Source organism: Myodes glareolus, chromosome 1, assembly GCF_982192425.1.
Source record: "Myodes glareolus chromosome 1, mMyoGla1.1, whole genome shotgun sequence".
NCBI classification, from domain to species: Eukaryota; Metazoa; Chordata; class Mammalia; order Rodentia; family Cricetidae; genus Myodes; species Myodes glareolus.
The window spans coordinates 58,965,393-58,988,145 of NC_142026.1; the positions used below are offsets into that span (position 1 = coordinate 58,965,393).

Sequence of the window (22,753 nt, forward strand, 5' to 3'; positions counted from 1 at the left end):
CCTTGAGCCTCAGTTTGCTCGTCTGACAGTGGTCATCATCTCTTCCCGTTGCTGCTCAGGGCCTCCTGTTTATCGACATTTCTCCCATCTTATAAACCCTACTACACTTCCCTTCCCATCACGTAGGCCATTTAATATGGAAGGATGCCTTAGACATGAACTGGGGAAGCCTTGGGTTATAGTAAAATTTAGATTTTTTTTTTTCAGCCCTAGTTTCAGGGTCTGTAACCAACTGTGAGATCTTAGAGAACTAAGTTGGCCTCCTAGACCCTAGGTTTCTTCTCCCCCCGCCCAGCTTCTCTTGTTGCTTGCTGTGTGAGATATGGTCTTGCTATGTAGCCCAGCCTGGCTTTCAATCCAAGACCTTCCTGTCTGAGACTCCTCAGTGTTGGATCACAGTCTTCCATCACCACAGCCAACTTCCATTTACCCTTTTGAGTAAAAACAAGCAAATAGATGTAGCCACCTCCGTGGGTTTGAGTGCATACGATATGTTGGACCCAGGCACAGGCGTGTGAGATATGAGACACGGCACCCGCTATTATGGTATCATTGATTTGTGGGTTTTATATTTCCCAGTGCTGCAAATTCAACTCAGGACCTCATATATGCTAGGCAAATGTTCTCCCACCTAGCTACATCAGGACAGCTTTTCTCTTCCCTTTTTGTTATTATATTATTATTGTTTCATTACTGGAACTGGAATTCAGGACCTTGTACATGCTAGGCTAGTACTCTACCACTGACCCACAATCCCAGCCCTTTAAATTTTCTTTATTTTACTATTTATTTATTTATTTATTTACTTATTTATTGAGGCAGAGTCTCATGTAGTCCAGGCTGGCCTTAAACTCACTAGGTAGCTGAAGATGACCTTGAATTGTTGCCCCCCCCCCACACCTCCACTTCCTGAGTGCTGGGAAGACCGGCAGATACCACCACCACACTTGGCTTTCTTTTTATTTTGTTTATCTGTTTTTATTATTTGATTTGTTGAGACAGAGCCTCACTGTGTAGACCGTCTGATCTCAAACATCTAATGATTCCCCTGCCTCTGTTTCTCAAGTGCAAGTAGGACTACAGGTGTGAGCACCATACCTGGTTTGGTGTTATTATTTCTATTTCTTCTTTTATTGGTTTTTTTTTTTGGTTTTTCAAGACAGGTTTCTTTGTGTAGCCCTTGCTATCCTGGAACTCACTCTGTAGACCAGGCTGGCCTTGAACTCACAGAGATCCTCCTGCCTTTGTCTCCTGAGTGCTGGGATTAAAGGTGTGCACCACCACACCTCACTTTACTCTTTTTTTTTTTTTGAGACAGGGTGTTATTATGTCACCTTGGCTAGCTTGGAACTGTCTATGTAGAGCAGGCTAGCCTCAAACCCACAAAGATCCTCCTGCCTCTGCCTCCCAAATGCAGAGAATGAAAACATGTGCCTGTTACTGTTAACTTGTCATAAATTAATACCAAGGTAGTTGACTTCAGTTTTGGAAGGGCCTAGACAGGTGCTTACTTTAGGTATCAACTCCCTAAACACCCCCTTATTCCCGTTGAATCCTTAGAACTGCAACCTAGGGCATCCCCACTTTTTTAATCAAACAGAAACACTCAGGTTCATTTTATGCTCTTTTTTTTTAAAATTTTTTTTCTGAGACAGGGTTTCCCTGTAGCTTTGGGACCTGTCCTGGAACTAGCCCTTGTAGACCAGGCTGGTCTTGAACTCACAGAGATCTGCCTGCCTTTGCCTCTGGAGTGCTAGGAGTAAAGGTGTGCGCCACTTTATGCTCTTAAGAGATCACAGGGGAGTTTGAGGCCAGCCTGGTCTACAAGAGCTAGTTTCAGGACAAGCTCTAAAACTACAGCAAAACCCTGTCTCAAAAACAAACAAACAAAAAAAAAAAAAACAAAAAAAAAAACCCAAACCCTTAAAGGGCAGTGTGTAGCAAAGCCAGTCTTCTGGACCTTGAGCTTAATGGAAGTTCATTCTCTCCCTGCCTCTTCCTCTCCCCCCTCTCCCCTCCCTTCTCTTCCCTGCCCCTCCCCGTTTTCTCCTTCTCCCACCTCCTCTCCCTCTTTCACTTTCTCCCTTTTCACCTTCATCTTTCTTCTGTCCTTTTCTTGTGGTCCTACTGTGTGTATATATATCCTCAATCATCACTCTATGATCCTCTATCTGTCTTCCCCTATTTCCTTCCCATATTTGCTGGGCTCTCTTTGTCTCCCCACATCAACCTGTCTGTCTCTTGCCGGTCTTCCTTGGTCCCATCTCTGTCGCGTCTGTTCTGTCTCTAACTCCCTGCTTTGTCCCTGTGTCTCTCCATTGATCCTGTGTCCCTTTGTCTGTTTCCATCACTGGTCTCCTCATCCTTCTGTCTCCAACCTTCCACCCCTCCGGCCAGGAGGGCCAGCAACTGATGCAGGAGAAACCCGAGCTGGCAGCCTCCGTGCGCAAGAAACTGGGTGAGATCCGGCAGTGCTGGGCGGAGCTGGAGAGTACCACGCAGGCCAAGGCGCGCCAGCTCTTCGAGGCCAGCAAGGCGGACCAGCTAGTGCAGAGCTTTGCGGAGCTGGACAAGAGGCTGCTTCACATGGAGAGCCAGCTACAAGACGTGGACCCTGGAGGGGACCTGGCCACCGTCAACAGCCAGCTCAAGAAGTTACAGGTATGATGGACTGGCTGATGTGGTTGGCGCGGGTGGGCGGAGTGGGGGTGGGGTCCCGGGGCAGAGCAGAACAGCTCAGCTCAGACACGACCTCCTGGGGTGTTTCAACCTGAGGCTGTCCTGCTAGGAGAGACTATTGGGAGCAGCCTTCACCTTAGGGCTGACGGTTCACGGAGACAGAGGGAATCCACATCGAAATAAGCAGTATATGCAGTTTCTTGGGATTTTGATATTATTTTTTGTGCAGAGAAAAATGTTCAGAAGTAGGAGCACAGGTTTACCCAGAGCGTCAGTGCATCCACCAGTACTTTCTCTTCCGGTTCCTGGGCTCAGCGTTCACTCCTGCAGCAATCTCATTAAGTAGACATTCTGTTACCCCTATTTTACCAATGAGAAAACTGAGGTACAAAAAAACTGCACAGGGGCTGGAGAAATAGCTCAGCGGTTAAGAGCACTGACTGCTCTTCCAGAGGACCCGGGTTCAATTCCCAGCACCCACATGGCAGCTCACAACTGTCTGAAAATCCAGTTCCAGGGGACCTGACACCTTCACACCAATACACATAAAATAAAAGATAAATAAATCATAAAGTTTAAAAAAAACAAAACAAAACAAAACAAAACAAAAACAAAAAAAACTGCACAGTGGCCAGTTTCTTCCTTACCAAACAAAAGCCTTTCTAGCTCAGCAGCTGACTGGTGTTCGGGCCTTAAAGGCTATGTGGCCTGTAGGTGTGGATGTAGGGCCCCACTGCTCAGCTCTTGAAGTGGAATGGCTCCTGTCTTTTTTTTAAATTTTATTTATTTATTTATTATTTATACAATATTCTGTCTGTGTGTATGTCTGCAGGCCAGAAGAGGGCACCAGACCTCATTATAGATGGTTGTGAGCCACCATGTGGTTGCTGGGAATCGAACTCAGGACCTTTGGAAGAGCAGGCAATACTCTTAACCACTGAGCCATCTCTCCAGCCCCTGGCTCCTGTCTTTAAATCCAGGGGTGGAGCTTAACTGGCAGGGATGGGGCTTGATTGGCAGGGGTAGAGTTTGATTGGCAGGGTGAAGCTTGATTGGTTGATAATAATCTGAGATTGTGGAAAGTACATTTTTCTCACTTGGGGAACAAATGCTAGGGGCTGGATTTGAACCCGGTTCTCTTGAGTCTTCAGTGGATGGAATTCTGGCAAGGTTTTTCTTGTAAAGTGATCAACATGGTAGGTGGCAAATTAAATAAATAAAATTTAGAAAGTACGTAAACTGAGACTGTAGCTCAGTTGGTAGAGTGCTAGACTGGATTCATTCCCCAAACCTGCATAAACCAGAGTGTTTGGCACACAGGCCTGTAATCCCAGCACTCAAAGCCACGGTTGGCCTCAGCCAGTTCCTGACTAAACTGGGTTATAGGAGACCCTGTCTCAAATCAACAACAAAGATAGAGCCAAAAATTAATTAATTAATTAATTATTAATATATAAAAATAAAAATGAAGACTGCCTGAGATGTGGCTCAGTGGTAGAACCCCTGCCTAGAATCCCCCAGTGAGGGGCTGGGGTGTGGCTCAGTGGTAGAGCCCCTGCCTAGAATCCCCCAGTGAGGTACTCGGGATGTAGCTCAGTGGTAGAGCCCCTGCCTAGAATCCCCCAGTGAGGGACTCGGGATGTAGCTCAGTGGTAGAGTACTTGCTTGAAACATTCAAAGCCCTGAGGTCCATTCTCAGTACAAACAAAAAAGGAAAAACCTGATAATAAAAGCATAATTATTTAAGTATACTGACTGATCTTTTAAAAAGGCTTTGTTTATGTCAATTAGGCTTGTCACTCTTTACCATATGAAAAGTGAAAAATTCCAATATTTATTGATTCTTTTGAAATGAATATTAAATCCATCACAAATTGTCCTTAATAGCCCTCTTTTATAGAGAACAATGTGGAGCTGGTAAGATGGCTCAGCAGAAACAGGCTCTTACTGCCAAGCCTAACAACTCTTGAGTTTGATCCCTGGGACCCACATGGTAGAACTGACTCCCATAAAGTTGTACACACACACACACACACACACACACACACACACACATGCATGTGCTCACCCACACTAAATGAGGAAGAAGAAAAGATATATGCGCAGATAAATAGGTTTTCCTTACACACAAATATGGGACTGAGAAAATGACTCAGCAAAATCCTGCTTCTCAAGAATCCATATTTGATCATCTGAACCATGTAAAACAGCTAGGCACAGCCGTCATTCCAGTGTTGGGAAAGTGAAAGGAGGCGACTTCCTGCTGTGTGCTGGCCAGCCAGTCTCATGACTGTAAATTCCAGATTCACAGAGAGACCTTGTCTCAAACAAATCAAGTGGAGAGTGATTGAGGAAGAGATTCCTGACGTCATCCTCTGCCCTCCACATGAACACGCATGGACGAGCACCCACGCATGTGTACACACGACCATGTACATACACACAAAAAATTGTTTAATGTGAGAAGAACCTGTTTTTTTATTATTTATTTATTTATTTATTTTTGGTTTTTCAAGACAGGGTTTCTCTGTAGCTTTGGAGCCTATCCTGGAACTAGCTCTTGTAGACCAGGCTGGCCTTGAACTCACAGAGATCCGCCTGCCTCTGCCTCCCGAATGCTGGGGTTAAAGGCATGCGCTACCACCGCCTGGTTGCTGTTTTTATTTTTTACAGTTCTCTCTTGTGAGAGACAGGCAAGACATGGCTTCTCCCTCCTGCCTCCACCTTCAGTTTGTCATTGTCACATGCATCATCTAACTGCCTCTGAAAACCTTGTTGTGGTCTCAGGAATGGGAATAGTGTAGACAAGAGGTAGCTGTATAGGTAGGAACGTAGAGAGATGGTGGGTAGATAGACAGACAGACAGACAAATTGATCCTGTGAGTGGGTGGATGGATAGATGGATTGGTAGTTAGGTAAGTAGACAGAGAGAGAGAGAGAAAGAGAGAGAGAGAGAGAGAGAGAGAGAGAGAGAGAGAGAGTCAGTCTCATGTAGCCTAGGCTGGTTTTGAACCCACAGTATATCTAAGGATAACCTTGATATCTAATCCTTCACTCTCTACCTCTCAAGGGCTGAGATTACAGACATGAGCCACCACACTTCACTTACGTGATGCTGAAATTAAACCCAGTATTCCACCAATTGAGCCATTTCCTCAGCACAACACCTTAGTATTTTTGTAAAAATGGCTTGCATCAAGCCTTGAAAAGGTCTCAGGGGTCCTCAGGCCACATTTTGAGAACTGCTAACAAATGTTCTCTACCACACACTATAATCCCGAATCCTTTGCAGTTCTATAAGGGAAGTAGGTGCTCATGGGAAATCCATGGCCCAGATGGGATCCCTGGCCAGCCCAAGGCCACACAGCCATCAGGCGACCATTCAGGATCATGCCTAGCTATTGGTTTGGATTTTGTTAGTTAGTTTATTTGGTTTTAAGCAGGACTGAACTTCAGGCAATCCTCCTGCATCATTCACTCAAGTGTGTAGATCATAGAGTGTACCACCACGCCTAGGCTTGGTGCTGCTCTCTCGCTGAGTGGTACTGGGGAAGCAGCTGTGCTCAGTCACCTCCTTCGTGCAATGGAAGGACCCTAGTGCTAGCCCAATTGTTGACAGAGGATCAGGAACATCACTGTCAGGGGGGTGGTGTCTGGATCCCAGCTGCCTGGAGCCTTCTAATTCTGAGACTTACTGGCAGAATCATCTAGGGGTATTACTCATCTCTTTTTGCCTCAGTTTCCCCTTTACTAAAATGGACATCCTGATGGTCCCACCTCCTCTTCACTGTGATGATGAAAAGATGCAATTCCCAAGGCACCCTCAGACTGACGGCCCCTGCAGGGCTGTGATTCAAATTTGCTGGGAGCTCTCTTGGTGGCCCACGCCCCTAATCCCAGGATTTGGGAGGTGGGGACAGGAAGGCCGGAGATCAAGGGCATCTCAGCTACGTAGAGAGTTTCAAGCCAGCCTGGGGTACATGAAATTCACACAGAAAAAGAGCCAGGTGTGGCAGGGCGCACTTGTAATCCCAGCACTTGGGAGGTGGGAAGAAAATTGCAAGGTCATCCTTAGCTACAGAGTGAGATGAAGGGTGATTGCTCAGTGAGACCCCACCTCAAAGCAACAGAAGCATCAAAAGAGCCAGGTGTCATGGCACACATCCTAGCTCTGGGGAGACTGAGGCAGAAGAACCCCTACAAGTTTAAGACTAGCCCAGGCTACATAACACCCAGTTGCAAAAACAAAAAACAAGAAAAGAAGAAAGACCATGGTTTAGCTGCCTCCGCAGCTTTACTTTGGATATAGTCTTTGGTTACAGTTGCTTCACATGTTTCTGCTCAGACTCCCCTTGGGGACATCTCCCCTTCCTCATGTGACTTTTTATAAATATGTTTGGAGGTGGCATATGGCGCTAAACCTAGACACTTCCAGCTCAGTGGATCTTGCCAATTTTATGCCCAAGTGCTTCTGCTGACAATGCTCCTTCCCAGCAGCAGAACCATTTCCTGAATCCCAGCCAACCCCAGCATCACCGCACTGGTTCTCTCAGCCATCCGGATGGATGGGAAGCGATGGTGGGCCGGAATCGCCATTTGTGGATCTTTGTGTTAACTCGCAAGTTCCTCAGGCCTTTTGGCCATGCGTGTTGCAGTGTGATCTGTGGAGGGTGGTGACACATGCTTGCATTCCCAACACAGGAAGCAGAAGCAGGTGGGTCAGGCGCTCAAGGTCATCCTTGGTTACTTAGGGAGTTGGAGCCCAGCCTGGGCTACGCCAGACCTTGTCTCAAACAACACCAAAGCAAAACAAAATTAGAGCCAGGCCAGCTGTGTTGGTGCACACATTTAATCCAGCTCTCAGAAGGCGAGGCAGGTGATTTCAAGGCTAGCCTGGTCTAGAGAGTGAGTCCCAACGGGGGATACACAGTAAGATCCTGTCTAAGAGAGGAAAGGAGGGAGAGTTGTAGAAAAGACCCGCAACCTCTGGCTTCAGCAGGGTCATCTCCCCCGCCCGCCATGTGGGAATTACTTCCTCCCAGCCCAGCAGACTATGTGATGAGAACAGGAGATCCATTTTCCCAGAAGAGGCTGAAGCCAGGATAAAGTGGACTAGGGAAGGGGCTGGACGAGGACTCCTGTGCTCTTTGCCCAGCAGGGGGAGCTCGAGACAGGAGTGACCCGGTAGGCTCTGGCCTCCAGATGGAGCCCAGCTGGACCTCAGAGGTTGTGGAAGGGGTGCCTCCCAAAGCCCTGCAGTTCCCTGGGGCCTGCCTGGGAGTTGAGCACAGGGCCTCTGAAGGAGGGAGGGCCAGGGGCACCCTCCGGACTGGCGTGTGTGCTGGGACAGCTCTCCTTCACTTCTCTTTCTCTGCTGTGTGTGTGTGTGTGTGTGTGTGTGCACACGCGTGTGCGTGTGTGCGCACGCGTGTGCGTGTGTGTCCGTCCTCCACTTTGCTCTGCTCTGCCTCTTTGAATATTCCATCTCTGCCAGGCATGGTGGCTCACACCTGTAATTTTAGCACTTGGAAGGCTGAGGAATGAGGGTTGCCAGGAGCTGGAGCCCAGCCTGGGCTTACTGAGTTTCAGACCAGCCTGGGCTACATAATGAGAACCTGTACCCAAAAAAAAAAAAAAAAAAAAGTAAACAAAATTCCATTACCCTCTTTTTTTGACCTCATCAGCCACTGCAGCAGAAATGTCCCCTCCCAGACCACATGACCCAGAGGCCTTTCTCGAGCCTCCTGACCAACTGTCCTTTCTGGTTGAGGGACCAGATGGTAGAGCAGCAAGCCCCAGCTTGCGAGCCCTCAGAGGCCTGGCCAGCTGGTCTGGCTTAGCTGTATAGGCTCCTGCTCTCCTGCCACCCAAGGGGACAAATGGGACATTCACTGTAGCCCTTGCAGCTGCCCAGCCACATCCCTAAGGATGCCTCATCAAGCCCTTCTGGTGCAGAGCTTTCTGTGTCCCTTTCCTTCTCTGCCACTAACACGGTATCGTCAAGGGCAAGAGTCAAGTCCATGTTCCTGCATTGTGTACTCCAGGGCTCAAGTCTCCATCCCACCACCGTGTGACCAAGGGCACAGGTCACATCCGAACATAGAAAATGTGGTGAAACATTTGGGCCTCTAGTCCTGTGGTGCTGAGTTCAAATTCTGCCTCTTGCAGGTTTATTCTGGGCTTTGGTTTCTGAAACTGGGAGTTGGGAAGGGAGCATGGTGGATCCAATTGAGAATGAGGATGATGGGGTGAGATCTTGTGGCTGCAGACTGTGGTATGGCTGGAGACTGGGGACCTTTTGGAAGACAACCTCTCCGTCCTTCCTTCTACTCCTTCATTTTCTTTTCTTTTCTTTTCTTTCTTTCTTTCTTTCTTTCTTTCTTTCTTTCTTTCTTTCTTTCTTTTTTTGATACAGTGTCTTACTATGTAGTTTCAGATGGCCTGAAACTCAAAACATAGACCAATTTGGCCCTACATGCACAGAGATATACCAGCCTTTGCCTCCAGAGGGCTGGAATAAAATAAAATAATATAATATAAAGGCCAGCACCACTTCAACTTCAGCTGATTGTTGAGCCGGCTGATATAAGTGCTAGGAACTAAATTCTCCTCTGGGAAAGCAGCTGCCCTGAGTCGTCAAGTCACGCCCCCAGCCCCTCACTGGGGGATTCTAGGCAGGGGCTCTACCACTGAGCCATGCCCCCAGCCCCTCACTGGGGGATTCTAGGCAGGGTCTCTACCACTGAACCACACCCCCAAACCCTCACTGGGGGATTCTAGGCAGGGGCTCTACCACTGAGTCACACCCCAGCTCCTCACTGGGGGATTCTAGGCAGGGGCTCTACCACTGAACCACACCCCAGCCCCTCACTGGGGGATTCTAGGCAGGGGCTCTACCACTGAGCCACACCCCAGCCCCTCTCATCTTTTAACTTTAATGGCTTTTTGGAAAATGGTATAATTTATATACCATAATATGCAGACTTTTATCCCTCTGTCCTTTTTTATTTTTTAAAAAACATTTTCTTTACTATCATGTCTGTCTGCATATGATATGTGTATGCTACACATGTGGAGGTCAGAGAAGAACCTTCAAAAATCAGTTCTCTCCTTCACCAAGAATCTGGAAATCAGGTTGTTTACCCGCTGAGCGATCTCGGCCCACTTCCTTTTTCTTGAGGCTGTAGCCCAGGCCACAACCGTATGTGCTGGGATTATAGGTATGTACCACCCATGTCCAGCTTAATCTGCAATTTATTTTTTAATGAGGAAGGACTCTGATCATACTTTTTTTGTAATGATTCTTGTAATTTCAAGATGGGTGGTAGAGTGCCTGCCTAGCATGCACAAAAACTTGGGTTCAGTTCCCAGCACCACATAACTGGATGTAGCGGTACATGCTTGGAAATGGAGAGAGTCAGGAGTTCAAGGTCATCCTCAGCTACACAATGAGTTTGAGACCAGCCTGGGCTACGTGAGGCCCAGTTCAAAAACAAGCAAGCAAACCAAGGACTAGTGCACTTGGAACCATTGACCGACCTTCACAGACAGACAGGGCCTACAAGCTAAGTATTCAGAATGTGTGGTGTTTTTATCAAAACAAGAGACGTGTCATCTCCATCTTTGGCCGTGGGGTCACTGGCTGGGGATAGTGTTGTCGCAGGAAGCTGGAACTTATTTATGTCATTTTAGGCTGCCTTTGTGTTCATGTGTGGGAGTGTGAGTTCCTCCATGTGTGTCTGTGTGTGTGTGTATGAGTGTGTGTGTGTGTGTGTCTGTCTGTCTGTCTGTCTGTCTCGGGGGGGGATCTGAGATTGAAGCTGTATGTCTTCCTTAGTCACTTTCTATCTCATTATATTTGCATGTATGTGTGTATGCGTGTGTGGTACGTGTGATTGTGTGTAATACGTGCCCATTTATGTGAATGTGGATTATGTGGATATTACGTGTCCATTTATGTGGATATGTGGTGAACACGTGGAAGTCAGAGGATGACCTTGGGTATCCGTCCTCCCAGTCCTTCTTACCCACGTGCATGTGTGTGTGAGTGTGTGTATGAGTGTGTTGCTGCTGTGAACAGTAGGCTAGCTGGCCTTTGTGCTTCCCCTGACTCTTCGTCTCCACTTCCACATTGCTGGAGAAGCATTGAGCTATAGACATGTGCTACCATGCCTGGCTTCTTACAGGCTCAGGAGATTCAAACCTGGGTCTGCTTGCTTACACAGCAAGCGTTTTACCTGGGGTCCTCTCTGTTACGGTCTCCTGGTCTCCTAGCACTTGGGATACTGGCTGCGAAGTTCAGTCTGGGTTGCATCATGGTGCTCAGGATGTGGGAGGGTAGGTTATGTTCCCGAACTTGCCAAATCTGGAGTCCATAGGTGAAATCCCAGTTACTCAGGAAGTTGAGGCAGGAGAATCAAAAGTTCAAGTCTAACCTTGGCTATACATAGTGAGTTCAAGGCCAGTCTGAATTACTTACAGAGACCATGCCTGAAATAAAAAATAAAAAGAGGCCTGGGGATGTCATTCAGTAGGTAAGTGCTTGCCAAGAGCTTACCAGTGAAAAGCTGTAGAGGCAGTAAATCAATTCATTGATTGATTAACTCAATTAAATTTTTTGAGAGGCAGAGGCAGGAGGATGTCTGTGAGTTCGAGGCCAGTCTGATCTACAAGAGCTAGTTCCAGGACAGGCTCCAAAGCCACAGAGAAACCCTGTCTCAAAAAAACAAAAAAAATATTTTTTGAGACAGAATCTTATCATGTAGCTGGCTGACTTTGAACTCACAGAGATCCACCTGCCTTCCAAGTGCTGGGATTGAGGGCATGTACCAACATGCCTGGCAAATGCATACATCTTTAAGAGCTGTGTTTGAAGAGACAAAGATAGTTTGGTGACGAGGAGGGAGAAGAAAGGAAAGTGTTAGTTCTTGTGTCCCAGTTATTTGCTTTAATCTGTTACCTCTTAATTTTATTATTGCTGTGTTTTCTTTGCTTTCGCCTGGTTGGAATCAGCCAAGCACTCTGTAAGCACATTCTTTAGTGAAATATCTTATTAACCTAGAAATCGTCAGGAAAATGTAAAGTCTCCCCTCCGCTCACCCCCAGCTCCGTGTCCCAAAGGAGCCTCAATGATTGGTTAGTATGAATGCTTCTAGACCCTTCTCTTGCATTCCCAAGTGTGTTCATATGGGTACATGGTTTTCTCGGTGTCTTCATTTTATTTTGTTTTCATGCTTAATTTAAATTTTTGAATAAATAAAATTTCATGGTTCAGACATCAAAAACCATATGAAAAAATCCTATGTGAAAATTTCCTCCAGCCCTGTCCTCCGCTCTGTGAGTTCTCATCCTGCAGGAGGTGACATCTGGTGTCAATTTCTTGTTGACTCCAGGGATTTTTATCCATGTGCGATTCACTACAAATGCATGTCACATGGAGGCTCTCGATCGCTTTCCCTCGGCTCGGCCACTCCTGGCTATTAGTCCACCCCCCTCCAGAGTTCTTTAACCCTTTCGGTCTTGTGTTATTCTTAGTTTTCAGACTGAGTCTCAGTAGCCAAGGGTGACCTCGAACTTGCTGTATAGATGAGAATGAACTCCTGATCCCCCTGCCTCCACCTCCTCAAGGCTGGATAGCTGTGTGTCACCTTACTTTGTCCACCGTTTCATTCTTTTTATCTGTGTGTGTGTGTTCCTGTGTATGTTCCTGTGTGGATGTTCAGGTGTATGCATGCCACTTCACACATGTAGTGATCAAAGGACAGACCCCTGCAAGTGTTGGTCTCACCTTCTGCCTTGTTTCAAATAGATCCCTGGTCTTTACTGCTGTGTATATCAGGCTCACTGGTCCATCAAGATCCTCCAACCTCCACCTCCCTAGCTCTCCTTAGGAGTGCTGAGATTACAGATATGCTCTACTGTGCTCAAGTCTACATGGGCTCTGGGGGTTCAAAAGTCAGGTCCGTTTTTGTGCCAAAGTCAGGTCCATTTTTGTGACAAGCATTTTTTCCACTGAGTCATTTGAGCTATTTCCACAGGGCTACCAATTAAGGAATGAAACTTCTTTATTTTTTTCTTTCTTTCTTTCTTCCTTCCTTCCTTCCTTCCTTTCTTTTCGAGACAGAGTTTCTCTGTGTAACAGCTCTGGCTGTCCTGGAACTTGTTCTGTAGACCAGGCTGGCCTTGAACTCACAGAGATGTGCCTGCCTCTGCCTCCCAAGTGCTGGGATTAAAGGTGTGTGCCACCACTGCCTGGCTGAAAATTCTTTTTTTTCTTTTTTTTAATATTTGTTTATTTATTATGTATACAATATTCTGTCTACATGTGTGCCTGCAGTCCAGAAGAGGGCATCATGTGGTTGCTGGGAATTGAACTCAGAACCTTTGGAAGAGCAGGCAATGCTCTTAACCGCTGAGCCATCTCTCCAGCCCCTAAAAACTCTTTTTAAAAAGAGAAACATTTATTATTTTTTCGAATGATGGTGATGGGTATGCACATGAGTGCTGGTGCCCATGGAGGCCAGAGACATCAGATCCCCTTAGGGCTGGAGTTTCAGGTGGTTGTGAGCTGCCTATTATGGGAGCTGGGAACCAAACTCAGGTCCTTTGGAAAGTCACGTAACCACAGAGCCGTCTCTCCAGGCTCCACCATTTCATTCTTTTTTCCTTTTTAATGATTTATGTATTTGTATTGGTGTTTGCCTACACCTGTGTCTGTGTAAGGGTGTTGGACTCCCTGGAACTGGATTTAGAGACAGTTGTGAGTTGCCATGTGGGTGCTGGAAATTGAACTTGGGTCCTTGGGAAGAACAGCCAGTAGTCTTAACCACTGAGCCATCTCTCCTGCCTCCCATCTCTTCTCTCTCTCTCTCTTTCTCTCTCTTTCAAGACAGGATTTCCCTGTGTAGCCCTGGTTGTCCTGGACAAGGTTGACCTCGAACTCGGAGATCCGCCTGCCTCTGCTCTTGAGTGCTGGGATTCAGGGTGTGCGAAACCACCTCATTCCACCATTTCATTCTTAATGGACTGTGAGATTGTTTCCAATTTTCTCTCATTGTAAACCCTGCTATGACGAAAGCCATGAGCAAACTTCTCTGAGTGCCAATATTTCTGGAGATCTGTTCCTGGTACAGACAGTGGAAGCCCAGGGTCAGACTGTGCACCATTTGCTTTGGGTAGAAGCTGCCAAATTTGCTTATAAAAGGATCTACCCATTTACACCAGGCCTGTTGGTGGCTGAGTGTGCTCATTCCTGCATCTTTGCCAACTCAATGTAGCATTCAGTTTTCACAACTTTGCTAATGGGATGGCTAGAAAAGGAAGTCATGTATTAATTTACATTTCCCCGACCATCAGTGGGACAGGGCATCTTTTTGTTTATTCTGTCTGCTGTCCATTTTCATCTGTTGCTCATTTCTATTTGGGACAGTTTTTTCCTTGCTGATAGTATTTGTTTTTAGAATTTTTTTATTTTAAAATTTTATATGAATGTGTGCATTGTCACACCCTTGCATTATACCTGAGGAGGCTGGAAGAAGATATCAAATCCCTGTGACCTGGGATTACAGATGGTTGCGAGCTACCATGTGGGTCCTGGGAATTGAATCCAGGTCCTCTGGAAGAGCAGCCAGTGCTCTTAACTGCTGAGCCAGCTCTCCACTCCTGCTGATGTTATTCTTTCATGCATTGCCCACATCACAAGAGAGACCTACTGTGTGCCAGATACGGTTCCAGATGCCTGTACAGAGCAATGAAGCTGGCCTGGCCCAGTGCTCAGGAGGCTCATGTTCTGGACGCAGGGGAGTAATTTGAAAACACATGAGTGGAGCCAGTCATTCACAGCAGAGTGCGCAGCTGTGGCACCAGCACTTAGGGTGCTAATGGAGGGGGCCTCCCGCCAGTCAGGGCTACAGAGAAAAACCATCTCCAAAAGGAACCCAGACTTTAAAAGGTAGCTGTCTGTCAGTGGCGGCTGCTGTTGTAAAGCTAAGGCAGCAGGGACAGATTGGAGGTTGTGGGGAGCATCTCTGAGTGTTTTAAAGAAGCGAGTTTGTTTTCTTTCTTTATTTTTTATGTGCATTGGTGTTTTTGCCAGGGTGTTTTGTTGAATACTTTGGAACTGAAATTACAGACAGTTATGAGCTGCTCTGTGGGTGCTGGGAACTGAACCTGGGTCCCTTGAAAGGGCAGTCAGTGTTTTTAATCACTGAGCCATCTCTCCAGCACTAAAGAAACTAGTTTTAACCTGTCATGATGATGCCCCAGAATTTGAGAAATGATGGCTATATAGTGAGTTTCAGTTTGAGGCCAGCCTCGGCTACTTGAGAGTCTGTCTACAAAAGAGAAAGCAGAAGGGGTTGGAGAGGCTGCTCGGCTGCACTTGCAGAGAACCCAGACTCTGTTCCCAGGATACATGTGGAGGCTCACATTCTGTCTTAGTAACTTTTTTTTAAATTTGCTGTAATAAGACCATAACCAAGGCGACTTATAAAGGAAAGTATTTAATGTGGGGCTCCTTCCAAAGGGCAGTAGGGTCCATGACTATCATGGGGTGGCAGGCAGGCTTAGTAGCAGGCAGGCAGGCATAGCAGCAGGCAGGCAGGCAGGCACTAGAATGGTAGCTGAGAACATACAACTGATCCATAAACCAGAGCAGTGAAGAGAGAGCTCACCGGGAGTGGTTTTGAAACCTCAAAGCCTGTTGACACACCTCCTCTAGTAAGGCCACACCTCCTAATCCTTTCCAAATAGTTCCACTAATTGGAAAGCAAGTATTCAGATATGTTAGCCCATAGAGCAATTATCATTCAAACCACCATACTGTCTGCAACTCCAGCTCCAGGGAATCCAGTGCCATGTTCTGTGCCTATAAGGATACCAGGCACACATGTGTGTAGTGCGCAGGTATACATGCAGGCGAGACACTTACACATAAAATAAAATAAAATGTTGAAAATCACATATTGCTCTTCTAGAGAATACAGATTTGCTTCCCAAGTACCCATATCCGGCAGCTCACAGCCACCTGTAACTCCAGCTCTAGGGAATCCAACGCCCTCTTCTGGCCTCCACAGTTACTGCACACGTGGCATATACACATGCATATAAAAATATAAATAAGTTTTAAGAAAAAGGAGCCACGTCTCACTGGGTAAAGGCGCTTGCCACCAAGCCTGATGATCTGAGTTCCACCCCAGACCATACAGTAGAAGGAATGAATTAACTCCCTCCAGTTGTCCCCTGACCTCCTCACGTGTGCCATGGCACAAGCATACATGACTTCACATCACACACACACATAACAAATACGTGCAGAAATTAGAGAAAAATGGCTCCCTGCTCAGTGCCTTTGAAATTACTTTCTCATTAGTGTGCCTTTGGGTGCTCGTGACATACGGCAGGGTCAGTGCAAAGATGCTTTAGCATTATTCACCCTATTGGCTTTTAATTTTTGAAAGCCCCTCCCACAACACTCTCAAAGCATTTGGGCCCCCTTTCTTCTCCTAATTTACAGATTTCCTCATTCCTTTTAAGTCTTAAACCCATCTGCAGCTGTTAAAGAGCAGAGAAAGGGCCCAGGTAAATCAGGCCATTGCTTGGCCCATGCCAATCCATTAATCTTCGGGGATTTCAAGTGCTATAAGAGATTTTAATTTTCCTGTGTATTTTAAGATGGGCTTTCACATATCCCAGGCTGACCTTGAACTCTGATCCTTCCACTCTATCTCCTGAGTGCTAGAATTACAGGCTTGGATCACTACACTTGGTCTTCTGTGGTACTGGGGGATGGAAGACAGGGTGTCCTTGCACGCCAAGAAAGCACTATCCCAACCAAGCTACACCCCAGTCTCCAAATCACTGTAGCTTTGTGTTTGGTTTTATGTCAGACAAGATTGACTTATTAGTCAAATTATCTCTCTGGGTCTCAGTTTCCTACAGTGAAAAAGAGATCCATTCAACTTTGAAGAAAATCCAAGAATGGATGGACCATATTAGTTGTGTGGGGGGTGGTCCTTTGGAATTCTTTGAGAAAATAACATTTGAGTTGAAATCTGATTGACAAAGAAGAACATACCTGGCAGGGCTCAAACTCACCATGCCCAGGCAGGGGCTGGTATGGAGCTACACAGGTTCATGCAGAGGGAGGGTGGTTCTTCTGGGAGGCATTGAACAGAGAGAGAGTGGAATGACCTGCCCAGGTGAGTGCCTTGTCACAGAAGAGGCCTGGGAGGAGGGTGGGACTGCTGACCGTGCCCCTGTGCCCACAGTCCATGGAGTCTCAGGTGGAGGAGTGGTGCCGTGAGGTGGGCGAGCTGCAGGCGCAGACGGCGGCGCTGCCCCTGGAACAGGCGAGCAAGGACCTGGTGGGCGAGCGGCAGAGCGCGGTGGGCGAGCGCTTGGTGCGCCTGCTGGAGCCATTGCAAGAGCGCCGCCGCTTGCTGCTGGCCTCCAAGGAGCTACATCAGGTGGCGCACGACCTGGACGACGAACTGGTGAGGCGGGGCGTGGGTGCGCGGAGACTTGGAGCGGGATGTAAGGCCAGGGATTGACAGTTGTGGGCGCAGATGGTGAATGAAGCCTGGGTTGACCCAGGGTGAGAGTCAGATACATTCTTCAGTCCTTCGCTCCTTCACTTATTTACTCTAGTCGCTCATTCATTTGCTCATGAAACAAATTTTCTTTCCTTTCCTTTTCTTTCCTCCCCTCCCTCCCTCTCCTCCTCCTCTTCCTCCTCTCCTCCTCTTCTTCCTCCTCTCCTCCTCCTCCTCCTCCTCTTCCTCCTTCTCTCCTCTGGAACCGGTTGTGTAGCCAACTATGACTGAATTCTTGATCCTCCTGTCTCAACCTCCGTAGTGTTGGGGTTGCAAGTGTGCCCAGCACTCCTGGTCATGGAGTTGGTTGCCTTTTCTTTTGTGGGTCTTGACCCCTGACTCCACTCATTTGCATTCATCTCACCCAAAGGCTCATCCACTCAATCATTCATCTGTTCAGTCATCTGTTTACCCTCACTCGGTCTTGGCCAGGCCCTCAGACTGTGTGATGCCAGGGCCCAGCAGGTGTCCAAGGCTGCCGTTGTCTGTTGCTTTAGGTAGAGGGCTCAGCCCTGCCACTAGGGGTATTTGGGGCGGAGGTGATGTTGACCCTCAGGAGCTCAAAGAAGTTCAAAGCCAGAGGGTGGGGGCTTCAAGTGCAGAGAGCTGGATGGAGGGTGTCGCACAGGACGCTGATGTCCCTGGGGCTGAGGTGAGGAAGGTCACCCATGCATATAAAGGGATCTGAGGCTGGTTGGGAGGCAGCGATCCTTGGGTGCATTCTCTCACCGACCGTCTTGTGTCCTCCCCAGGCATGGGTCCAAGAGCGGCTGCCGCTGGCCATGCAGACAGAGCGAGGCAATGGCTTACAGGCTGTCCAGCAGCACATCAAAAAGAACCAGGTGAGCAGAGCCAGGTGAGGGCGTGAGGTAGGACTCTTGGGGGTGTGAGCGCTAGGAAAGAAGCCAGTTACATGACTAGTTAAAGGGGCTGGGCACATGTCTCAGTGGTTTGGAGCACTGGCTGCTCTTCCAGAGGATCCAGAACCCATAAGGTAGCTCACTACTATCTGTAACTCCAAATCCAGGGCATCCAGAACCCTTGTATAGATATACATCCAGGCAAAATACCAATGCACATAAAATAAAAATAAATAAATCAGCCAGGCAGTGGTGGCACACACCCTTAATCCCAGCACTTGGGAGGCAGAGGCAGGCAGATCCCTGTGAGTTCGAGGCCAGCCTGGTCTACAAGAGTTAGTTCCAGGACAGGCTCCAAAGCTACAAAAAAAAAACAAAAAAAACAAAAAAACAAAAACAAAAAAAAACCCCTGTCTCGAAAAACCACACACAGAAAAATTAAATAAATAAATAAATAATTTTTAAAAAACTAGATGAGTAGAGGGGAGTGAGAGAATGAATTGCCTCTCGTCCTTGACAAGACTGGATATCAGGTAGATCCATGTGCGTCTAGAGTCTGTCACGAGTCTCTGCTTCTTTTTTGCTGTTTCAGGGTTAACTTTGTTGTCAGGTCACAGTCTTCTCTTTAATTGGTGATGAAAGGCCCCCAACAGATGCTTGTTTACCTATTGACATCAAAACCAAAGAGAACTGGGGGTGTGGCTCAGAGGTAGAGCCCCTGCCTAGAATCCCCCAGTGTGGGGCTGGGGTGTGGCTCAGTGGTAGAGCCCCTGCCTAGAATCCCCCAGTGAGGAGATGGGGTGTGGCTCAGTAGTAAAGTGCTTTCTCAGCCTTCCAAAGGTCCCAGGTTCAATCTCACTACAAATGACTACTCTTCCTCCAGTCACAAGCTACTACTAATAGGTCCTTAGCTAGGCTAAGCTAGCCCATCACACTGGGCTTCTCAGTAGCTTGATCACGTGCAGGACTTAAGTAGGTAGTGACAGCTACTGACTCCAGGAAGACAGCGTCTCATCGCAGCGCTCCCAAAGGGTCCTTCCTGTCTTAAAAATCCTATTTGACAGTACAGTCTTTGGAGCCAGCCTCCAGTTTCCCCCGGGACTGCACTTCTTTTGTCAGGGCCGGTTTCCCCACCTGGAGCATGTGGGTATCAGTTATTGGTACCTGGCAAGTGGCAGGGGATCTGAGGGTGTTCATTCTAGCACAGCGGCCCTGCCAGTCGCGGAGAGGCTCGGTGTGTCATGGAGACTCTGCCACTCCTCCGCACGATGTTTCATTCACAGGGCCTGCGGCGGGAGATCCAGGCGCACGGGCCGCGCTTGGAGGAGGTGCTGGAGCGCGCGGGCGCGCTGGCCTCGCTGCGCAGCCCGGAGGCCGAGGCGGTGCGCCGGGGCCAGGAGCAGCTGCAGAGCGCTTGGACCGGACTACGGGAGGCAGCAGAACGACGGCAGCAGACGCTGGACGCTGCCTTCCAGGTGGAACAGTACTACTTTGATGTGGCGGAAGTGGAGGCGTGGCTGGGCGAGCAGGAGCTGCTCATGATGAGTGAGGACAAGGGCAAGGTGCGCCCAGAACAGGGGTGAGGGGGTCCGGGGACGCGGGAGCCGGGGAGGCCCGGCTTCTGCCGCCTTATCGCGGGCGCCATGTACTCCTAGGATGAACAGAGCACCCTGCAGCTGCTGAAGAAGCACTTGCAACTGGAGCAGGGCGTGGAGAACTACGAGGAAAGCATTGCACAGCTGTCGCGCCAGTGTCGGGCGCTTCTGGAGATGGGACACCCAGACAGGTGGGTGAGCGGGGGCGGGGCCAATTCGGAGGGAAAGGTCCAAGGAAGACTAGGACAGAGTTGGAGTAGCAGCGCCAGGTCTGATGAGGCACTCATGTATTCTCATTATCCAGGAGACTGAGACAGTAGGATTGCTGCAAATTTGAGGCTAGCCTAACCAATAGAGTTCCAGGTTCACATAAAGAGATCCTATCTGAAAGAGAGAAAAAAGACAGTGAGATAAATAGATGGCATATAGCCAGGACAGGCAGGAGATGACTTCTTACAGAGTTTGAAAAGACTGGAAAACCTGGACTGCTGAAATCAGAATGGGGGCAGAGCCAGAGCCGTCCTGGGATAGCTGGGTGATGGGACCTTGCTGAACCTCTAGGGGGCTTGGCTGGCAGTGAGATCTTAGAGGGACAAAAGATCAAGACAGTGTCCAGAAGCCTGGAGGCGGAGACTCTTGCTGGGTCTTGAGGGAAGGAGTTAGGAACCCTAATCACATCACTGTGAAGCAACAAGGGATCAAAGATAGAAACTAGGCAAATAAACAAAACCAATAAAGGATGCTGGGTAGGGATGGGTGGAGGTGAGTGTATCCAGCTATGAAAGCAGTAGTGAGGGACCAGGAATTTCAGTGGTCCTTGACTATATAGAGAATTTGAGGCCAGCATGGGCTTCATGAGATCCTGTTATTAGGGGAAAAATATCCATTCATGGTACACTCAGTGCCTAGCAAAATATTAGTTATCCATACTATGGTATTATATTTTTAGTATCACTTACTATTATTGTCAAAGCAGTGAGTACCAGGCTGGCTCAGTGTGAGACTTGCAGAAAACAACCCCCACCAGAGGGGATCTTAAGAGACAGGACCCTGGCAAAGATTCAGGATGAAACAGTCCTCCCTTGGGAGGGAGTCTTAGGGGCTTCCTATTGTCCCGTATCTTCGCCCTCAGTGAACAGATCAGCCGGCGACAGTCCCAGGTGGATCGCCTCTATGTGGCCCTCAAGGAGCTGGGTGAAGAACGCAGGGTGAGCCTGGAACAGCAGTACTGGCTATACCAGCTCAGCCGCCAGGTGGACGAGCTGGAACACTGGATTGCCGAGAAGGAGGTGGTGGCTGGCTCCCCTGAGCTGGGCCAGGACTTCGAGCATGTGTCGGTGAGGGGTCTTGTGAATTCCATGTCTTAGTTATGTTTCTGTTGCAACAAAGCACTGTGACCAAGGCAGCTTATAAAAGAAGGTGTTTAATTGGCTTTATAGTGTCAGAGGGTTTGAGTCCATGATGGTGGAGTAGAGAGGGGTATGGTGGCAGGAACAGCTGAGAGCCAACATCTTGATCCAAAAGTAGGAGGCAGAGAAAGGCACATTGGGATGGCCCAAGTCTTTGAAAACCTCAAAAAGTCTACCCCCAGTGACATACTTTCTCCAATGAGGCCACGCCTCCTAATTCTTCCCAAACACTTCCACTAACTAGAGACCAAGTATTCAAACATATGAACCTATGGGGGCCCTTCTCATTCAAACCACCACACACCAACAATACTAGCGGCCACTGTGTATCCTATGAAGGCCTCTGGACCTCCTTTCGAATGACCTCACCGCACGGCCCTGAAACACATGCGTTTATATGCTGTAAAACACGGAGAAGCACTCGTGGCACCTGAGAGGTGAGAGCAGGTGAATCAGGAATTACAGGCTACCTAAGACCCTGTCACACACATACACACAAAACATCACACATGCTACACTCAGTGCCTAGCATGGTGTCAGTTATTAATACTATATATCATATTCTGTACAATTTACTATTTCTATTAATGCTACAGAATGCTCAAGAACTATTAGATGTTATTTTATTATAAGAATGCTTATTTCATGATTCCTGTCTATCACATGGTAACAGGTTGGAGGGGGCTGGGGTGTGTAGCATTGTCACCCACTTAGGTATCTTTTCTCACCCCACTCCTTGTCCTGGTCCCAGGTGCTACAGGAGAAATTTTCGGAGTTCGCCAGTGAGACCGGAACAGCAGGGCGGGAGCGGCTGGCAGCGGTCAACCAGATGGTGGACGAGCTGATTGAGTGCGGCCACACAGCGGCGGCCACCATGGCTGAGTGGAAGGACGGGCTGAACGAGGCCTGGGCGGAACTCCTGGAGCTCATGGGCACTCGGGCCCAGCTGCTCGCTGCCTCTCGGGAGCTGCATAAGTTCTTCAGCGACGCGCGAGAGCTTCAAGGGCAGATTGAGGAGAAGCGGAGGCGGCTGCCCCGCCTGACGGCACCACCAGAGCCCAGACCCAGTGCCAGCTCCATGCAGCGAACCCTGCGAGCCTTTGAACACGACCTGCAACTCCTCGTGTCCCAGGTGGGGTGATTGGCAGCTGAAGAGCAGGGTGGGAGGGCCTGGGTAGTGCGGCTGGGAGTGTAGGCAACAGAGCAGACAGCTGCTGTGGAGTCAGGCAGGCTGGCAGTGGACAGAGAAAGTGGCCTGGGGACAAGGGGAAACTGGACAGATAGAAAGTGGAGATCTTTCACTGTGCCAGGGAATTCAGTCGAGATTGGGGGTGGGTGGCAATGCTGAAATTTATTACTTTTTTTTTTTTTTAAAAGACAGACAATCCTAACTGGCTTGAGACTTTTTAACTGTACCAGGCTGACCTTGAACTTGCAGCGAGCTTCCTGCCTCTACCAGAGGCGGAAAGGTCTAAGCTGGGTGTGGTAGCTCACGCCTGAAACCTTAAAATCTTAAACACAAGGAGGCTGAGACAGGAGGATCATCAAGAGTTCAAGGTCCGGCTAGGCTACAAAGCATGACCCTGTCGCAAAAGAAAAAAAAGAAAAGAAAGAAAAAA

The 22,753-nt window shown here is 48.2% G+C and overlaps 1 protein-coding gene across 2 annotated transcripts in view; it reads left to right on the forward strand.

The window, feature by feature from the left end:
- Sptbn4 (spectrin beta, non-erythrocytic 4) overlaps positions 1-22,753 on the forward strand; it is an 85,838-nt gene that overhangs the window by 51,525 nt on the left and 11,560 nt on the right. For both annotated transcript variants that reach the window (XM_087907477.1, XM_087907479.1), the window contains 7 exons: positions 2,398-2,661; positions 16,947-17,171; positions 18,023-18,112; positions 19,414-19,692; positions 19,786-19,916; positions 20,858-21,062; positions 21,886-22,266. In XM_087907477.1, the coding sequence (XP_087763603.1) occupies positions 2,398-2,661; positions 16,947-17,171; positions 18,023-18,112; positions 19,414-19,692; positions 19,786-19,916; positions 20,858-21,062; positions 21,886-22,266 (1,575 nt within the window). The remainder of the gene's footprint in view (positions 1-2,397; positions 2,662-16,946; positions 17,172-18,022; positions 18,113-19,413; positions 19,693-19,785; positions 19,917-20,857; positions 21,063-21,885; positions 22,267-22,753) is intronic.